Source organism: Lutra lutra, chromosome 12, assembly GCF_902655055.1.
Source record: "Lutra lutra chromosome 12, mLutLut1.2, whole genome shotgun sequence".
Taxonomy (NCBI): Eukaryota; Metazoa; Chordata; class Mammalia; order Carnivora; family Mustelidae; genus Lutra; species Lutra lutra.
In genome coordinates this window covers 67166386-67188263 of record NC_062289.1, presented here as the reverse complement: position 1 = coordinate 67188263, position 21878 = coordinate 67166386, and the positions used below count along the sequence as shown (strand labels likewise).

At 45.5% G+C, this 21878-nt stretch overlaps 1 protein-coding gene and 1 gene segment (V, D, J or C); both read left to right on the top strand.

The window, feature by feature from the left end:
• The window catches only part of LOC125082616 (immunoglobulin lambda-1 light chain-like), a 306686-nt gene that overhangs the window by 84542 nt on the left and 200266 nt on the right, over positions 1-21878 (top strand). The window lies entirely within an intron of this gene.
• Positions 1-21878, top strand: part of LOC125082613 (immunoglobulin lambda-1 light chain-like) — a 301131-nt gene that overhangs the window by 92247 nt on the left and 187006 nt on the right. Inside the window, 1 exon segment of the V gene segment in view lies at positions 1967-2261. Within this exon segment, the coding sequence occupies positions 1967-2261 (295 nt within the window).

The following is a 21878-nucleotide window of genomic DNA, read 5'->3' as shown; positions in this document are numbered from 1 at the left end:
TTTTCACCAAACCAGAGGCTAGGCTAATTTACAAATCCTCCCACACCAAACTCCAGGAGATGTAGGCTGGAATAAGAGAAAAGAGGTATAAACAGCAATAATAACAATAAAATTAAAGGTTTGCCTGCTCAGCAGAACTTAGCACCAGAAGCATCACATTTTGCTCTCATGACCCAGCTACACGGACAGGAATGCAGGAAGCATCGGCCCAGATTCTTAAATACACAGGAAACTGGTGGCTGTGGGATATCACACAGCTTTGTCTGGGCACTGACACTTTTCAAATGCACTACACTGTAGCCTACACTCTCCTTTTTGTAAGAAGACTATGGACTAGGCCAGGGAATTTCAACCCTCATCCAAGTACAGAAATCCCATTTGTTCTGCCTCCTGCACCCTGTATGTAACCTGTCTGTGCTGGGCTGGGCTGGGCAGGGCAGCTGTCTGTGGGAGGCTGGAAACCATGGTCCACACCCTTTCTCAGGTGACAGGTGCTCTGGGGTGACCTGCAAGAGGGAAGCTCCTGGTCTGAGTCCTTCTCCACCAGCAGGGGGCAGCAGATCTGCAGAAAGAGCACCAGGATGGAGGCTGGGCCTGCCCAGGGAGGGGCCTCACAAGGACACCACGTCTGGGGGTCAGAAGGCTGTCTAAGGTTTAGTCCTCAGAGACTGTCAGGATGATCCATCCTGTCTCCTCAGGCTACAAGGACCATGTTCTGAGGGTCAGACACATTGTCACCCAGGACACTGACAGTTGTCCTGACACAGTGAGCACCTCACCTGGGAGATTCAAGTCCCCTCTGTCCATCAGTGTCCCCAGGGACTGACTCCTCTGTGCTGGGCACATCCAGAGACACCCGATGACTCACTCTGCCTCTCCTTCCCCACCTCCACCCCCAATTCAGACCTGGGGCTACAGCTCCTTGTTCAAGAATATCTCAGGGGACAGGAGGCAGAGCACTTGGGGACCCTAGTTCCTGGAAGGAGCATCTGCAGCCTCCTTGTGAGACTGTCTCCTGAGTGACGTGATTCTCATGGCTGCAGAATGTGTGGCTCAGGCACTTAAGCGCATAACATACAGGAATGTGTGATCCTGGGGATCCTTACAATATCACAGACCTTGAAGCTGTTACTCATGGATTCAAGCCCTTTTCACAGGTTTGCATGAAATATTGCTGAAAAAATTAATAGGAATGACATGGTTGATGACTAAAATCGCACTTACAAGATTATGAACAAACCTCAGAATGAAAGATTCCCATTCTGTTGACATGCCAATGATGGGACCCTAGTGTCTGTGGGGGACACAGAGAGAACCTGAAGCAGGGGGAGGAAGGGAGTGAGGTCACAGAACCACCTCACTGAATAAAGTGTTGTCTGCATCTCTCAGAGCAACCAGACCAGCTCCATGGCCAGAATTCTGGAAGGCCCTAGGGCCAGCCCCAGACAGCCCCCAGGCAGAATGAGTTGGGACAGTGGTTGTATAAATTCCTAGGAATGTGACTATGATAACAAACTTTGGAGACCAAGGCTCGTTTTCTGACCTGAGAGCTGCTTGGAGGAAGTTGGGCGCCCCCTCCCTACCTCTTCAGTCACTTGGTCTGAGTTTATGAGGGGTTTGAATACATTTGGAGTCCCAGAGAGGAGGAAATTTGCATAAATACTAACAATCACAGACCCTAGAGCCTGGAAAGAAATAAGAGAGGATAGGGTGAGGTTGACCCAGCTGTGGTTCTCAGAAGACAGAACTCTGGGCACATCCATTATGGCCTGGAGCCCTCTCTCACTCCCCGTCCTCACTCTCTGCACAGGTGCTGTCCTTGGGCCCTGCCCACACCCTCAGCCCCACAGGACCAGAGCTGAGCCTGGCCCAAGCCCTGGGATCAGGCACAGCACAATCTCAGTATTGGGACCTTGCAAATGAGCCCCTGGACCTCATTGCAACCTCTCCTCTTCTGTCTTTTCAGGCTCTGTGACCTCCAGTGAGCTGACTCAGCCTCCCTCAGTGTCAGTTGCCCTGGGTCAGACCGCTACAATCACCTGCACGGGAGTGGAAATAGAATATGTTTTTGTCTACTGGTACCAGCAGAAGCCAGGCCAAGCCCCTCTGACAGTCATTTATGATGATAGTGATCGGCCTTCAGGGATCCCAGAGCAATTCTCTGGCTCCAAGTCAGGGAACACGGCCACCCTGACCATTAGCAGGACACAGGCCGAGGACGAGGCTGACTATTACTGTCAGTCCTATGACAGCAGTGGTAACGCTCACAGTGACACAAACAGATGGGGAAGTGAGACACAAACCCTTCCCCATCTGTGTCACCCTCTCCTCCAGCCCCAGGAGGCCTGTGCACAGAGCAGTGAGCAGATCTGGTCGAGGTCCCCAGGTCTGAGGTCCCCAATCTGTCCCCTTCCTCCCAGTCCTCCAGGCAGGCTGCACAGGGTGGATCAGCAGGGAATTTGCAAACAGGTGTTAGAACTCCATTTCCTCTGGGCCTGTGTGAGGAGGAAGAACGATACATGTGAGAAGCAGAAATGGAAGATATTTTTAAAAGAACCTTTCTTTTAAAACTTCCCTAAATGAATATGTCTGAAATTTAAAAATACAGAGGACAGACTCACAGCAGATATGATGCTGCAAAAGAAGAGAATGGGGAATCTGATGCCATAGGGATGTAAAGTGTTCAAAATGAAACACACAGTGAAATGCCTAATAAAATTAATGAAGGCTCACTGCCTGGAAGACACCATCATGCACCCAGATAGTGTGCAAGTGTAGGGACTTCAGGGAGGGAAGGTGAGGGACTGAGGGTGAAATAAAAAGTCTGTGAAGATATAATCTACAAAAGGCTGCAAATGTGGAGAAACCCAGGAACCAATGTATCCAAGAAGCTCAACAAAGCTTGGGCACAGGGAGCATGAGAGACAGCACAGGACACATTGTATGAAATTGCTACAGATCAGTGATGCAGACACTCTCACAGGCAGAGAGGAGAGTTGTATTCCCTACAGAGAACCAGCATCATGCTGGGAGCACATTTCTCATCATGAACCATGTAAACTGGAAAACAGGGAGCAATGTCTTCAAAATACTAATAGGAAATATCTGTCACCATTGGTCTTTACTGAAGAAAAATGTCATTAAAAAGTGGAGACAAAAATCAATGTTTCTCACACAGCAAACCTCCCAGAACTCATCACCCACAGACCCTCAGCATAAGTGACTGAGAAGGACACACCTCACACCAAAGGAAAAAACGACTTATGGAAATGTGAGTCTGCACAAAGTATAATAAGCTTGGGAAACCATAACTACATGGATAAACCTCAAACAAACTTTAGTGGTTAATTTCTGTAAGTACAGTCAAGTGCTAAGAGCAAAATCAATAGCAACATGTTTGATTTATAATGGAGGAACAGCTAAAACGTATGATGATGAGAGCAAAATTAATGACAGACATGAGACCATGTTATGACATCCTTACCCTGTACCTGAGTGATGTCGTGTCACTGGGGAAATCTGATAAGATAGGGGATGAAGACTGCAGATCCACAAGAAACCCACCATGACCTGGACCCTCTCCTGCTTCCCCTCCTCACTTGCTGCCCAGGTGCAGACCCAGGTGCTACCCAGAGGAACCCCAGAGGAACAGCCCCCAGGGGAACCTGAGCATGACCTTGAACCTAAAGTCAGCCTGGAGGGTACTGCAGGAGTGGGCCCTGGAGAAGGAGCCCCTGAGACTCCTGAACCTGGAAACCTTGTGTCCACTACAGGACTCATTGACCCCAGTTGTGTGGCCAGAAGACCCCAGTCATTCCTTCCAATTTAGAAGAAAGAGAAGACCAATCAATAGTGCAGAGCAGATCCAGGAGGACACAGACCAGGGCCATGTACAGCCAAACACTCTCCACTGTCCCTACAGATTCCCCAGCTCTAACCTGGAATAGGACCCTACTGATCCTCCCCACATGCAGACTGAGGGGACTCCTTTATAGACCAGCCAGGATGGAGATGGCAGTGAGTTCAGTGACAGGAGGCCTGCTGCCCAAACTGGCCTCACATTCCCTCCCTCCCATTCTGCACAAGCTCTGTCCCAAGGAACCCGGGACCTGAATCTAGCATACCTGGCTCCATTCTGGACTGGCCCCCACTTTCCTCTGCTCTCCTAGGAACATAGACTCCCTGGACCTCAACTTTATGTGATATGAAATGGGGAAGATTATACTGATGTTAGAAATACTTTGTTTCCAAATTCAGTGATGTACAAATATGGACAGAGTCTTATGAATGAAACAGAGACTGTGGAGTTTCAGTGAGTGGGCAACAGTTTGGGAGTCTCTTGTTCATCCTCTGAAGAAATCCGAGGTAAGGGGCTTAGCAAAAGTGTGACATGTATGATGTGAAATTGCACATGCGGGTCTGATTCCCAACTTCCCTGTTTCATCCACATCACCTGAGAGGCTCGTATACAAACCATCCTCCCCCAGACTGCTACTGCTAGGGGTTGTAGTAGAAACAGCAGTGGCAGAGATGACAGAAATTGGACAATAAAGATTTAGGTGCACATGTGAAGGTTAGTGCTAGAAGGATCGCCTGTTGCACTGTGACCCAGCGACACTCACTGGGATGTAGGCAGCATCAGACTTGATTCCTAAATGGAGAGAAAGGGATGCCAATAGGATCTCACAAAGTTTTCCTGAACTGTGACCCTTTCAGCATACACTACACTTTAGCCTGCACCCACCCGTTGCAACAGCCAGTGGGACAGGCTAGGCCATATCAACCCCTGGACTAAAGGAAGGAATCCAACTTGTCCTGTCTCCTGCACCGCGTATGCAACCTCCCGTGCTGGGCTGGGCAGGGCTGTGGGGCCAGCTGCCTGTGGGAGGCTGGAAACCCTGGTCCACACCCTTTCTCCTCCTCATATTCCTGGCTCACTGCACAGGTGCTGAGCCCAGGCTCACACCCATACTTGCCCTGGGTTCTGAGATAATCCTGGCCCTGATTCTGAGCTCAGAAGTGAACTGTCAGTGGGGATCAGGATGATCAAGACCCTGCTGTGGGGTGAGAGGCTTGTGATAACCCCCACTGTGCTCCCTCGTTCCTTGTGAGTCCCAAAGGGCTGCGCCTGCCCAGAGAAATGGGGGTGAGCGCTTTTCATTTGTTCAAAGGCTCAATCAACCAGGCAGGTGCAGGGGGCCCAGGAACTAAGATGACAGCAAGGTGGATATGGCCTAGGGAACTGAAAGAGCTCAAGCCAAGCAGGTGGGCACATACAGGGGATGATACCCCGGCTGGAACCCCACTTCTCATTTTCTGTCTTGCAGACTCCATGGCCTCCTGTGTGCTGACTCAGCCTCCCTTGATGTCACTGAACTAGAGACAGATGGTCAGGATCACCTATGGGGGAAACAACATTGGAAGTAAAAGTGTTTACTGTTACCAGCAGAAGCCAGGCCAGGCTCCTGTGCTGATCATCTATTAGAGCAACAGATGGCCCTCAAGGATTCCTGAGCGATTTTCAGGCACCAACTTGGGAAACACGGCCACCCTGACCATCAGTGGGTCCCAGGCTGAGGATGAGGTTGACTATTATTGTCAGGTGTCACACACCTATGATGATCCTCACAGTGACACAGACAGAAGGGAAAGTGAGACACAAACCCATTCTCCTTCTGTGTCATACTCTCCTCCAGCTCCAGGAGGCCTGTGCACAGAGCACTAATCACTTCTGGCCAACCTTCCCTCATATGAGATTCCCCAGAACTCCCTCCCCTTCCCCATCCATCTTCTGCAGAGGGGTGTCAGGAGAGCATTTACAGCTGATGGCACTAGGCTGCCTGCTTCTCTGGGCCTGGGTGTCAACTGGGGACAAGGGCATTGGGAGAAAAAAGACACAGGGAGACTTTCATCCAGTGGTCACGGTCTCATCATTTCCATGTGTGGTCATGAGCTAATGCTCTCCCAACTGACCAGTATTAAAGCCCAACATGTCCAAGCTCAGCTGAGCTCCTGAAGCCCTAGGGACATGGGTAGAGCTTCTTCTATCCCAGTGGAACAGACAGGTACAGTAGACAGGGGTGTCACCCACATCTCTGAGGTTCTCTGTATGGTTCCTTTGATCTATGTGTCTGTTTTTGTACCAGTACCACACTGACTTAATGACGACAGCTTTATAATAGTGCTTGAAGTCCGGAATTGTGATATCACAAGTTTTGGTTTTCATTTTCAACATTCCCCTGGCTCTTCTGGGTCTTCTCTCATTCTATACAAGTATTAGAATTATTCATTCCACTTCTGTGAAAAATGTCAGTGGTATTTTGTCAGGGATTTCATTGAATGTGTGGATTGCTCTGGGTAGCATAGACCAAGGATATGTATTCTTCCCACCCATTAACGTGGAATGTTTTTGCATTTCTTTGTCTTTTCTCAATTTCCTTCAACGGTGTCCTGTAGTTGTTAGAGTACAGAACCCTTACCTTTTTGGTTAGGTTGATTCCTAGGTATCTTATGGTTTTTGGTGCAAATATAAATGGGATTGATTCTTTAATTTCCCTTTCTTCTTTCTCACTGTTCATGTATAAAAAGGCAGCTAATTTCTGTGCATTGATGGTATGTCCTGGCACATTGTTGAATTTCTGTATGAGTTCTAGCAATTTTGGGGTGGAGTCTTTTAGGTTTTCCACATAAAGTATTGTGTCATCTGCAAAGAGTGAGAATTTGACCTCTTTGCCGATTTGAATGCCTTTTGTTTCTTTTTGTTGTCTGATTGCTGAGGCTCGGTCTTCTAGTACTATGTTGAACAATAGTGCTGAATGTTGACACCCCAATTATCTTCCTGACCTTAGGGGAAAAGCACTGTTTTTCCCCATTGAGAATGATATTCAGTCTGGGTTTTTTGTTTATCACTTTGATGATAAGGAGTTATGTTCTCTATATCCCTACACTGTAGAGAGTTTTAATCAAGAAAAGATGCTGTACTTTGTCAAATGCTTTTTCTGCATCAATTGAGAGGATCATACAGTTCTTGTCCTTTCTTTTATTTATGTAGTGTATCATGTTGATCGATTTGCAAATGTACAACCACCCTTGAATCCCAGGAATAAGTCCTATCTGGTCATGGTGAATAATCTTTTAATGCACTGATCTATCCTATTGGCTAGTATCTTGGTGAGAATTTTGACATCCATGTTCATCAGGGATATGGGCCGGTAATTCTTTTTGCTGGGGTCTTTGTCTTATTTTGGGATCAAGGCAATGTGGGCCTCATAGAATGAGTTTGGAAGTTTTCCTTCCGTTTCTATTTTTTTGAAACAGCTTCAGAAGAAAGGTAGTAATTCTTCTTTAGATGTTTGGTATATTTCCCCTAGGAAACCATCTGGCCCTGGACTCTTGTTTGTTGGGAGATTATTGGTTACTGCTTCAATTTCCTTGTTGGTTATGGGTATAGTCAGGTTTTCGATTTCTTCCTCTCTCCCTTTTAGTTGTTTATATTTTTCTAGGAATGTATCCATTTCTTCCAGATTGTCCAATTTTTTGGCATATAGTTACTCATAATATGTTCTTAAAATCATATTTCCTTGGTGTTCTTCATGACCTCTCCTCTTTTATTCATTATTTTATTTGGGTCCTTTCTCTTTTTCTTCTGATAATTCTGGCTAGGGGTGTATTAACCTTCTCAATTCTTCAGAGGACATAGACCTGAGCAGGATTGGGAGGAATTGTGATGCTGGATCCCAGAAACTCTGGTCTGGTCCCTGTAGTGAGTGATGCAGCTCTGAGATGGAAATTCCAGGAGCTGTCCATAGCATGGAAACTCCCACGAGGGTGGGAGGAGAGAAGGTGGCTATTTCTCTAGAGACAGAGTAGGCAAGGGTAAAAGAGGAGCGGGAGGAGAGGTGAACAGCAGGTCTCAGACTTGCAGTGACTTCTTTAAACTACATGGTGGGCTGAGTCACAGGGAATCACAGACTCTTCTTACTCACTTCAGTAAAGGATTGTTTTCTACCAAGGGTTTGCAGAGATTGTGCCCCAAAAAAGGACTCCTACGGGTCCCTCTAGTGGGATTTTCCTCACCACATACATTGTAGTCCAGAGGATGGTAGGGAAATAATATCCAAACCCACACAGTGAATCATCCCACTTCCAAAGGCCTCCCTGGGGCCTTCTGATGTTGGTGACTTGGAAGAAAATAACCCAGTGGGCATGGACAGACAGATGGACAAACAGTGGAAACAATGAGAGAGAATGGAAAAGGAAGGCAGAAAGGAGCATTCCCTCTGTGCTGAGATGGTAACCAATCAATGAGGGAGTGACAACTACAGAGTGTGGGTTAAAGGGATAAAAGGATTCCATTAGTGGAAATTACTATTTGTCAAGTTTATAACAGGATCAGGGTCTCAGTAAGAGACCACTGGTCAGCTCTTGTTCTGTAGAAGTGAGTAAGGAAAGTGTCAAGAGTGAGTGTCTCCTCCTGAATTATTCCTCATCAGTGATTTTTTGCTTCATGGATTGCCAGGTGATCCTGAGTCCAGGAATGAAAATTTTTGTCAGAAGTTCTTATGTAGCTTGTGGCCTTAGCAGAGTCCTCAGGAATAGAAATCCTATAGTACCATTGTCTCATTGGGGGAATCTCTTGGGCCTGATGAGCAACTTATTATTTAACACAGGGAGTACCTGAAACAGGTGATAAGATCTAGCCAGAAGAGATGGAGGTGATGCCACTAACACTGTGAGGAGAGTCCAGGCAGGCTGAGCCACGAGTGAGAGTATGTTCAAAAGATCTCCTTACCCCACTGTCCCCCTACTCATTCTGCATCTCCCTTCCTACTTCCCTTCCTTCCCCTCGCCCCACCCACTTCTCACTAGTTAACCAATGATCTCACTTTCAATATCTTTCCCTAAAGACGTCTGGAATAACCCCCATGAGTCATATTCTACTCAATTCTTTATCTTCCCCTGTGTGTTCCTTTTTCATGTATTCTATAATAAAGGGATTCAATATGTATCAGTCTTGATTCCTAAATACACAGGAATCTGATGCCTGTGGGACATCAGGATTGTGTCAGTATCGACCCTTTTCAATGCACTTCACTGAAACCTGCATTCTCCTTTCTGAAATAAGATGGTGGGTTAGGCCAGGGCATTTCAACCCTGGGACAAGTACAGGAAATACACCTGTCCTGCCTCCTGCACAGTGTATGTGACCTGTCTGTGTTGGACTGGGCAGGGCAGGGAGCGAAGCTGACTCTGGGAGGCTGGAAACCCTGGTCCACATCCTTTCTCAGGTGACAGGTGCTATTGGGTGACCTGCAAGGGGAAATCCCCTGACTGAATCCTCCTCCACCAGCAGGGGACAGCAGAGCTTCAGCAGGGGCAGCAAGACAGAGTTTGGGGCTGCCCAGGACACCAGGCCTGGGGGTCAGCAGGGGTCCAGGGTTCAGTCCCCAGAGACTGTTGGGATGGTCCATTCTATCTTCTCAGGCTGTAGGGACCTTATTCTGAGGGTCAGACACACAAAATATTGATGGGAGACCTGACACACTGGGTGGGATATGCAGGTCCTCTACTGTCCACCAGTGTTCCCAGGCACTGACTCCTCTGCGCTGGGCATGTCCAAGGATGCACTGACCACTCACCCTCAGCTCACCTTTCCCTCTTCCAGGCTGCAGCTCCTTGCTCGGGAGCACCTAAGGGAGGGAAAGCAGGGACCCGTGAATCCCTGGTCCCTGAAAGGGGCATCAGCAACCTCCTTGTGAGACTGTCTCCGGAGAGAAATGGATGCTCCCTTCTCAGGCCGTAGCTCTGGTCCCCGAGTTGTCCTTGTGCAATGACAGGATCTGCTTCCTGCAGGGACACTGCCTCAAGCCCAGATAATATCCAAACCCACACCGTGAATCATCCCACCTCCAAGGCCACATGGGGCCTTCCAGTGTTTTTGACTTGGAAGAAAATAACCCAGTAGGCATGGACAGACAGACAGATGGACAAACAGTGAAAACAATGAGGAAATGGAAAGGAAGGCAGATAAAGAGTAATCCCTCTTGTGCTGAGATGGTAACCAATCAATGAGGGAGTGACAAATATGAAGCATTGAGTAAAGGGGTCAGATGACTCCATTAGAGCCAGGTACTAACTTGCCAATTAGCAATCGGCAGTAATCCCATGCCCGGTGGGATTCTGTGCCCTTGGGGACCCACACAAAGACTGGGAAGCTTCCAAAGGTTTGTCATGCCCTTTATATGTTTACATGAAACAATGATGAAAAAAATTATGGTGGCCAATTTCTGCTCTCTTGTGGGATGAGGGCTGTCACAGGGATGAAAATAGCCTGTGTCAATACATGAGACATTGTGAGGACTCTCCAACAGCTACTGGTTGGTTAACAAGTCAACTCCCAGGTAGAAAGGGATGCAGGAACCTCAGAATGAGAGAGTTTCCCAATGTGATGACATGCTAAGCAGGGACCAGAGTGCAGTGGGGGCCAGACAGGAGATCTGAGGCAGGAAGAGGTGGGTAATGAGGCCACAGGAGCACCGATCCTGAATCAAGGGTTGTCTGCATGCTCAGAGGGCCAGCTAACCCCCAGTCCAGGATCCTGCAAGGCCCCGAGCCCGACAAGCATAGACCTCAGGCACAGAGGTTTCAGACAGAGTCATAGGGTCAGATCCCAGGAATTTCACTATTGAAGCCAGACCTTGGAAACCAAGGCTGATTTTCTCACCAGAAAGCTCCATATAGGAAAACAGGGGCTCTTGGCTTCCTCCTCAGCCACCTGTTCCTATCTCACAAGTGAGTAATCCAGTCAGAGAGCATGGAGGAAATATATTTGCATAAATACTAGCAATCATTGCCCCATGAGCCTGGAGAATAAGAGAAGCCCGGGTGAGGCTTCTCTGCTGTGGGGCCTCTGGAGGCAGAGCTCTGGGCATCTCCACCATGGCCTGACCCATTTCCTGCTCCCCATCATCACTCTCTGCACAGGTGTGACCCAGGCCCTACACACAAGGGGACCTGACCCCTTCATTCATGGTCCCATTCATTCATGGGACCTGACCTTGGCCTGCCCCAAATTCTGAGCTCAGCACCAACACTGACTCAGTATTGGGTCCCTGGAAATGAGTCCCTGGACCTCACACCAACCCCTCCTCTCCTGTCTTTTTCAATGGCCTCCAGTGGGCTGACTCAGCCGCCCTCTGTGTCGGTGACCCAGGGACACACGGCTACAATCACCTGCTCTGGAGATGTAGTGGGAAAAAGATATGCATATTGGTACCAGCAGAAGCCAAGACAAGCTCCTGTGCTTGTGATTAATAAAAATAATGAGCGACCCTCAGGGATCTCTGACCGGTTCTCAGCCTCTAAATCAGGAAACACAGCCACCCTGACCATCAGTGGGACTCGAGATGAGGATGAGGCTGACTACTATTGTCAGTCCTATGACAGCAGTGGTAATGCTCACAGTGACACAGGCAGGTCGGGAAGTGAGACAAAATCCACTTCCCCAACTGCATTGCACTCTCCTCCAGCCCCAGAAGGACCATGGAAAAGCACTGAGCAGGTCTGTCCCAGGCACCCAAGTCTGAGTTCTCAGGAGCTCCTCCCCCACTCTGCTCTCAGGCAGTCCTTCACCCATTGGGTCAGGAGACCATTTACCTGACTGCACCAGGCTACCCTGCTCTCTGGGCCTGTGTGTGAATGTGGGACAGAGGGCTTCAGTGGAAGAAAGACAGAGGGAGCCTTATGTCCAGTGCTCATGATCTTTGCATTTTCCTTGTGCTATGGGCCACTCTTCACACAACAGACCAGGATTAGAGTCCAAATTTCCCAGAGAAGCCGAGCTCCTAAAGCCCTGATGCCATCAGTGGGAGCCACCTGAGTGGAGAGGATGGGTACAGTACACAGAGGGGTCACCCACATCCCCTCCTCTGGCTCACACACCCACCCACTACTGCCTGGAACCCCTGACAGCTCACAGGGGGGCTCCTCACTGGGAAGTGCTTTTGCTTCAGAAATCTGCCTCCCCAGGTTATGCCCCTTTTCAGAGAGATTCAGGTAAATTCTCACCTCAGGCCAGCACCTCGAGGCCCTGCCTCAGGTTCAGATGTCCTGAATGGTCCCAGCTTGAGATCTACCCACAGGAAGGAGGCCGCACCTGATATCTCACTGCAGGCTCCTTCTTCTTCAACACGGGCTGAGCTCCCCAACTCCTTCCAGATTTCCTGCACATGCACTTCTCCTCCTCAGAGACTGCTTCCAGGAAACAATGGAGGAGGGCGAACATGCCTGACAGGGTTCTCAGGGACCTGAGGAGACCACTGTGTACCCACAGAGCTGGGCTTTCTCACCCAAATCACCAACATACTTGTCCAATCTCCAGACAGATCAGATTGCTCTTTGTATTTTATACACTGAATGAATATCCAGACACACTAGGTGTTCTGAGTTCTGACAGATAGTTGGACAGTCACATCCTTCTTGATGGTAAATAGGGATAATGGGGCAGTTGCCAATGCCTACAAATAGGCCACAAGAAACAAAACCACCATGGGAGTGAGACACAGAATGAATCCTTCCTCACTTCTACCCTCCAAATCCGGGCAAGAATCTCTCTTTACAGGGAGATGATAGCGGGGAAGTAAAAGGAGGCGCAGTTTCAACCTGTACCCTAAAGTGAGCTGATTACCTACCAAAGAACTCTGATCACCCATGAAATCGACCTGAGATTAAAATTATACACTTCTGGATCTCTATAGGGGTAGAAGAAGCCAGTGGGCAGGTAAAGCAGAGTGGAAACATAGGACTGATATTGGAAGATAAACAAAAGGGTGAGGGAACCACCAGAACTGACCCACTGGAAAGTAATACCCCAATACAAGAGTGCTCTGTGATTGGGGACCAGCACTAACTTGGAGTCTGGTTGAAAGCACTCAAAAAGAGCAAAGGATTGTGAGGGGAAATTGTGGGAATTGGGCAGTTAGGGACAGGGGCTTAAGTTGCCAACCCAGGACAGCCGCCCCTGGTGCTGAGCTAGAGAAAGTGTGGAGAAGAAGCCAGGTCATGGTCCCTGAGTCACTGGCACGCCTGAGAGCGTCTGGGTGGGGGGTCCTGTGAGGGTGAGGGAGCCTTGCCAGCTGGCAGAACCACAGCCTTTTGCACTCTCCACGGGAGTGCTGTGCTACCAGAGTCTGACTCATGCCCCACACCCTACCCTGAGAGAGGCTCATACAGGCACCAGCTGATGCGATCTTGGACCCCGGAGAGTCTGAGCACTCCCAACCTGGGCCAGCTTGAAAATCTCAGTTCCCTATAGCTGCTCAGGACCTCTCTGGCAGTCTGGAGCTGCCCAGACAGCTGCAGCTATCATGGTTTTGGGTAAAAGCAGGAGTTCCTGTGACCCCAGAGACCCTGACTGGGAACGTGCTCTACCAGCAGCGGAGGGGGAATTTATGTACTCTGGAGCACCCAGAGGAGAACAGACTGGGGCTTCTCTCTGAGAGAGAGGTCTGGGTGCAGTTTGCTTTCCTCTAAACCTCCAAAACCATCAAAAGCCACCAAGGGGAGAGAAAACAAATGAACAAACAAACAAAAAACCTCCAGAGAACAAAAGCCTGAAAAACCGGTTTCCTCAGAGCCCACCCCTTTGATAGGGGCAGGAGGACTTAACTCTAGCAAGACTCCCTGAAAACCCATGTGGCAGGCCCCTCCCACAGAAAGCCAACCAAAAAAAAAAGAAAAAAAAGACAAGAGGACAACCACCACTACTTCATAGACACAACTTTTATTTTTAATTCATTCCCACTATTCTGGTTCTTTTCATTTTATATATATATATATATATAACTTTTTAACGTATTTACCATCACAGTGAGATGTCCAGTACATCTAATTCCATAATAACCTTTTAACCTAAACTTTTTGATAGATATACCTGCCTTTTTCTTTTGCTTTTCTATTTTTTAATTTTTTAATTTAATTTTATTTCAGTTTAGTTTATTCTTTTTTTTAATATTCATATAGAGAAAAGCTTCAAGGTAATCCCCTTTCCCCAATCAATGCTACCCCTATAGATAAACCAGTTTTTAATCCCCCTTTATCTCAGGAAAGTTGAGTCCTTTAACAAAGATATCAAGATACATCCAGGAAGAATCAAAATAAACTTCCTCACCCACACTGAGAATTTATAACCACTCTCCCATCTTTTTCTTCTGTCAGTGTTTCTGTGTATTTGTTTTTGTCCTAGTAATATATAAATCTTATACTTGGGGTTCTTTTTGACGAGGTTCTTTTGTTGTTGTTGTTGTTCTTATTTATTTCTTTTCTCGTATCATCTACTCTTGTTGGTCTTTTTGTTTGTCTGTTTTTGTTTATATACTTCATAAATCTTACCTTGGGGCTCATTTGGGCTGGACCTTCTCTTTTATTTTACCTTTCTTTTTTGTCCTGTCTCTTTATCTCTCACTCTCTTTTTTTTCTTTTTTCTTTCTTTTGGGTGGGGACTCTTGATTGCTCATTTGAGGGTGCACCTTGCCTGCACCATGATCACAGTCAATACATTCAGCTACACATCCGTTCAGCCATCTCTCAACAAAATGACTAGGAGGAGGAATGCCCAACAAAAGAAAAATTCAGAGACTGGGCCCTCTCCATCAGAGCTATTGGATATGGATATAGACAGTATGTCGGAAAGGGAATTCAGGCTAACAAGTATCTGGGCAATAGCTACAGTAGAGAAAGCCATGGATAACAAAATGGAAGTGAAAGCCACCCGGGTTGATGTTCACAATGTTCTCAGTGAGTTTCAACCAATCTAGTCTCTAAAAGCTAGGGTAACTGAGACAGAAGATAGAATTAGTGATCTGGAGGACAAACAGATAGAGAAAAAGGATCAGGAGGAAACCTGGAACAAACAGTTTAGAAGCCATGAAAACAGAATCAGGGAAATAAATGACACCATGAAACATTCCAATGTCAGAATTATTGGAATCCCTGATGGGGAGGAGAAAGAAGGAAGACTAGAACATAGTTGAACAAATTCTCCATGAAAATTTTCCCAATCTCGTGAATGAAACCAGCATTTATGTCCTAGAGGCAGAAAGGTCTCCCCCCAAGATCAGAGAATCTAGAAAGACCTCAAGACACCTGATAGTGAAAATGATGAATCATAATTGTAGACAGGAGCTCTTGAAAGCAGCTAGAGCAAAGAAACTCCTTACATACAAGGAAAACCCATCAGAATAATGTCAGACCTGTCCACAGAAACCTGGCAAGCCAGATAGGGTATTCAGGGATGTATTCAGGGCACTAAATGAGAAGAAAATGCAGCCAGGAATACTTTATCCAGAAAGACTGACATTCAGAATGAATGGAGAGATAAAGAGCTTCCAAGACCAGCAAGCTTTAAAAGATTATGTGACCACCAAGCCGACACTGCAGGAAATATTAAGGGAGGTTCTAAAAAAGAGGAATAATCCTAAGAATATCATTGAACAGAAATATATGGAGACAATCTACAGAAACAAAGAATTCACAGGTAACACGATGTCAATAAAAACATATCTCTCAATAATCACGCTCAACGTGAATGGCCTAAATGCACCCATAAAACGGCACAGGGTTACAGATTGCATAAAATGACAGGACCCATCCATATGTTGTCTACAAGAGACCCATTTTGAACCTAAGGATACATCCAGACTGAAAGTGAAGGGATAGAGAAGCACCGTTCATGCCAATGGGCCTCAAAAGAAGGCCGGGGTAGTGATTCTCATAACAGACAAATTAGATTTTAAACTAAAGACTGTAGTCAGAGATACAGAAGGACACTACATCATTCTTAAAGGGACTATCCACCAAGATGATCTAACAATTGTAAATATCTATGCCCCCAATATGGGAGCAGCCAATTACATAAGAAAACTGTTAATCAAGATAAAGAGTCATATTGATATGAATACATTAATAACATGCCTCTCTCAGAAATAGACAGATCATCAAAGCAGAAAATCAATAAACAAGAGCATTGAATGACACATTGGACCAGATGGACCTCATAGATATATACAGAACATTCCACCCTAAAACAACAGAATACACATTCTTCTCAGGTGCACATGGAACCTTCTCAAGAAGAGACAACATACTGGGTCACAAATCAGGACTCAACCGATACCAAAAGACTGAGATTATTCCCTGCATATTCTCAGATCACAATGCTTTGAAACTGGAGCTCAATCACAAGGAAAAGTTCGGAAGGAACTCAAACACCTGGAACCTAAAGACCACCTTGTTTAAGAAAGCTAGGATCAACCAGGAGAACAAAGAAGAACGTAAGCAATTCATGGAAACCAATGAGACTGAAGACACTTCAGTCCAAAACCTATGGGATACAGCAAAGGTGGTCCTAAGGGGGAAATACATAGCCAACCAAGCCTCCCTCAAAAAAATTGAAAAATCCAGAATACACCAGCTGTCTCTACATCTGTTTTTTTTTTTAAGATTTATTTATTTATTTGACAGAAAGAGGTCACAAGTAGGCACAGGCAGGCAGAGAGAGAGAGGAGGAAGCAGGATCCCTGCCAAGCAGAGAGCCTGAATGCGGGGCTCGATCCCAGTACCCTGGAATCATGACCTGAGCCGAAGGTAGAGGCTTTAACCCACTGCGCCACCCAGGCGCCCCTGTCTCTACATCTTAAAGAACTGAAGAATCAACAATAAATCAAACCAGCTCCACACATAAGAAGGGAAATAAACAAGATTAGAGCAGAGATCAATGAGGTAGAAACCAAAGATACAGTAGAACATATCAATGAAACTAGAAGCTGGTTTTTTGAAAGAATCAATAAGATCAATGAATCACTGGCCACACTAATCCAAAAGAAAAGAGACAAAGCCCAAATTAATAAAATTATGAATGAAAAGGGAGAGATCACAACTAACACCAAGGAAGTAGAAACAATCATCAGAAGTTATTATCAACAGTTATATGCCAATAAGTTAAGCAACCTAGATGAAATGGATGCATTCCTGGAAAACTATAAACTCCCAAAATTGAACCAGGAAGAAATTGACAACCTGAATAGACCGATATCTAGTAACGAGATTGAAGCAGTGATCACAAACCTCCCAAAAAAGAAGAGCCCAGGACCTGACGGATCCCTGGGGAATTCTACCAAACTTTTTTTTTTTAAAGATTTTATTTATTTATTTGACAGACAGAGATTACAAGCAGGCAGAGAGGCGGGCAGAGAGAGAGAGAGAGAGAGAGGAAGCAGGCTCCCTGCTGAGCAGAGAGCCCAATGTGGGGCTCGATCCCAGGACCCTGGGATCATGACCTGAGCCGAAGGCAGAGGCTTTAACCCGCTGAGCCACCCAGGTGCCCTTCTACCAAACTTTCAAAGAAGAAGTAACACGTATTCTCCTGAAGCTGTTTCAAAAATTGAAGCAGAAGGAAAACTTCCAGACTCTTTCTATGAAGCCAACATTACCCTGATCCCCAAACCAGGTAAAAACCCTACCAAAAAGGAGAATTTCAGACCAATATCACTGATGAATATGGATGCTAAGATTCTCAACAAGATCCTAGCAAACAGGATCCAACAGCACATTAAAAAGATTATCCACCATGACCAGGGGGGATTCATCCCTGAACTACAAGGATTGTTCAAAATTCACAAATTAATCAATGTGATAGAACAAATTAATAAGAGAAGAGAGAAGAACCACATGGTCCTCTCAATTGATGCAGAAAAAGCATTTGACAATATCCAGCATCCATTCGTGATTAAAACGCTTCAAAGTATAGGGATAGAGGGAACATTCCTGAACTTCATAAAATCTATCTATGAAAGACCCACAGCAAATATCATCCTCAATGGGAAAAAGCTTGCAGCCTTCCCGTTGAGATCAGGAACATGACAAGGATGCCCACTCTCACCACTCTTGTTCAACATAGTATTAGAAGTCCTAGCAACAGCAATCAGACAACAAAGAGAAATAAAAGGTATCCAAATTGGCAATGAAGAAGTCAAACTCTCTCTCTTCGCAGATGACATGATTCTTTATATGGAAAACCCAAAAGACTCCACCCCCAAACTACTAGAACTCATACAGCAATTCAGCAACGTGGCAGGATACAAAGTCAATGTACAGAAATTAGTGGCTTTCTTATACACTAAAAATGAAAATACAGAAAGGGAAATTAGAGAATCGATTCCATTTACTATAGCACCAAGAACCATAAGATACCTGGGAATAAACCTAACCAAAGAGGTAAAGGATCTTTACTCAAGGAACTACAGAACACTCATGAAAGAAATTGAAGAAGACACAAAAAGATGGAAGACCATTCCATGCTCTTTTTTGGAAGAATAAACATTGTGAAAATGTCTATACTGCCTAGAGTAATCTATACTTTTAATGCCATTCCGATCAAAATTCCACCGGTATTTTTCAAAGAGCTGCAGCAAATAATCCAAAAATTTGTATGGAATCAGAAGAGAACCCGAATCGTTAAGGAAATGTTGAAAAACAAAAATAAAACTGGGGGCATCACGTTACCTGATTTCAAGCTTTACTACAAAGCTGTGATCACCAAGACAGCATGGTACTGGCATAAAAACAGACACATAGACCAGTGGAACAGAGTAGAGAGCCCAGATATGGACCCTCAACTCTATGGTCATATAATCTTCGACAAAACAGGAAAAAATATACAGTGGAAAAAAGACAGTCTCTTCAATAAATGGTGTTGGGAAAACTGGACAGCTATATGTAGAAGAATGAAACTCGACCATTCTCTTACACCATACACAAAGATAAACTCAAAATGGATAAAAGACCTCAACGTGAGACAGGAATCCATCAGAATCCTAGAGGAGAACATAGGCAGTAACCTCTTCGATATCAGGCACGGCAACTTCTTTCAAGATATGTCTCCAAAGGCAAAGGAAACAAAAGTGAAAATGAACTTTTGGGACTTCATCAAGATCAAAAGCTTCTGCAAAGCAAAGGAGACAGTCAAGAAAACAAAGAGGCAACCCACGGAATGGGAGAAGATATTCACAAATGACAGTACAGACAAAGGCTGATATGCAGGTTCTATAAAGAACTTCTCAAACACAACACACACAAAACAGATAATCATGTGAAAAAATGGGCAAAATACATGAACAGACACTTCTCCAATGAAGACATACAAATGGCTATCAGACACACGAAAAAATGCTCATCATCACTAGCCATCAGGGAGATTCAAATTAAAACCCCATTGAGATACCACCTGACACCAGTTAGAATGGCCAAAATTAGCAAGACAGGAAACAACATGTGTGGAGAGGATCTGGAGAAAGGGTAACCCTCTTACACTGTTGGTGGGAATGTAAGTATGTGCAGCCACTTTGGAGAACAGTGTGGAGATTCCTCAAGAAATTAAAAATAGAGCTTCCCTATGACCCTGCAAATGCCCTACTGGGTATTTACCCCAAAGATACAGATATAGTGAAAAGAAGGGCCATCTGTACCCCAATGTTTATAGCAACAATGGCCATGGTCGCCAAATGTGGAAAGAACCAAGATGCCCTTCAACAGATGAATGGATAAGGAAGATGTGGTCCATATAGACTATGGAGTATTATGCCTCCATCAGAAAGGATGAATACCCAACTTTTGTAGCAACATGGACGAACTGGAAGAGATTGTGCTGAGTGAAATAAGTCAAGCAGAGAGAGTCAATTATCATAAGGTTTCACTTATTTGTGGAGCATAAGAAATAACACGGAGGACATTGGGAGATGGAGAGGAAAAGGGAGGTGAGGGAAATTGGAGGGAGAGATGAACCACGAAAGACTATGGACTCTGAAATACAATCTGAGGGTTGTGAAGGGGTGGAGGGGTGGGAAGTTGGGCCAGCCTGGTAGTGGGTATTGTGGAGGGCATGTATTGCATGAAGCACTGGCTGTGGTGCATAAACAATGAATTCTAATACACTGAAAAGTAATTAAAAAATTAAAAATTTAAAAAAAGGAATCTCTCTTTACACCCATCCAGATACATGGAGAGATAACAATTCTGTGAAATACAGCTCAGCCTGTCAACAGTGACACTTAAGACACCACAGATGATCCCTCATCTACATAAAATCCTCCCACACCCCCACACCCCACAGTCTCCAATAAAGAGAATGTTGGCAACCATGTCTCCACCTAACATGATAGAATATCCCATGAACAGTTACAAAAATTCTCACCCTTTTCCCACAAGAGGATAAAAGTATATCATTGTCCACTAGTGATCTTTATGTTTGTCCCAGCTGATTTGATAATCTATAATTTCAATAATGAGATGTAAAGCTAACTATTGTTAGCATCTGTGATGTTAGATGATAAAGGGATGAAACAGGGGAGTAGAACAGAAACATATATTAAAATATAACCAAACCTATTCATGTCAACATAAGGAAGAAACCTTTATTACTTTTATCCTATTCATTTCTACCACTACCCTGTGGTCACTGTGGTGTCTAGAATTACCTTCTTCATTGTTCACTCCATATTCCCCTTCTCTCAGAAAATACCTGATCTACTCATGATGCCCCCCATGACCAATCCTTCACGCTGGAACATGGGTCCATTATTAGACCTGCTGAATTGGACTGTGCTGAATGATGACTGTCATCACAGTCCCAGGTATCCTAGAGGATCTCCTGAGTCCATATAGTCTTGTTTACCCAATTGTGTTGTAGACACACAACTGCACTATGACAGCCATTATGAAACACCCCAGACAGTGCCACCTACTTTGAGTCCCTGACAGAAGGAGTCAGAGGGACCTAGGACACACTCTACACAACAAGAGTAGGGCAGTCATACTCCTTTCCTCCCACCCTGGTCAAGATCTGCCCCCAAAGACCCCAGGGTCTGAATCCAGTACACCTGAGATCCATTCCTGGACTCATCTCATTTGCCTCTGTTTTCCTGGGAAACTAGCCTCTCTGGGCAATCACTTTACCTGCTGTGAATTAGGGAAGCTTATACTGGTGTGAGAAACACTTGTTTTCAAATTAAATGATACATAATATTGATGAGTTTAATTAATTAGGCAAATGCAGTGGGGTCTCAGTGAGTTAATCTTGGTGTTGAGCCTCCTGTCTGCCTCTGTGGGTACACAAGGAAAAGTTTTCAGCTACTCTGTGACCTGCATCATATGCAATTATATCCAAGTCTGAATTAGCTGATTCCCAATTCACCAAACCACAGGCAGGAGAGTTCAAAATCCTCCCACGCCAAACTCTAGGAGATGTGAGTTGTAATAAAAATTAAATCCAAAGTTATTAGCCCATGAATAAACAACCATCTAATAAATAAACACCCACCTTACAACATGGTCCTTTGCTATGGAGCCCACTGAATAAGATCAAGATTGGATGGACAAGAAAGCTGACCATTGTCCCCAGACATGTCACATTATCCACCTGATTATTACTACCATTTCCTTTTGAGGACACCTTAGGAAGACACTGATGTAAAATTCTGTCTCATTGTCTATCATCTGTCTCCTGTAGATTTTGCCTCTGTCTCTAGCACAGGTCCTCTTCATGCCTCCCCATCCCACCCCAACTACACTAAATTCAGTCACTGCCAACCTTCCTCAATTGTGTCTGTCCTGCACAGTGGGGGAACTCTCCCTTGGGATATAATCCTCCATCACCTCGATGACAGAATGATGAACACATGTTCTAATGATAAAAGTTCCACAGTCTAATGACATGGGAAGCATGGGATTACAGTGCCTCTGGGGGATGCAGAGGGGACACTGTACAAGAAGACGAGAAAGGTAATGAGGCCACAGGACCACCCTCCCTGTATCAACTATTACCTGTA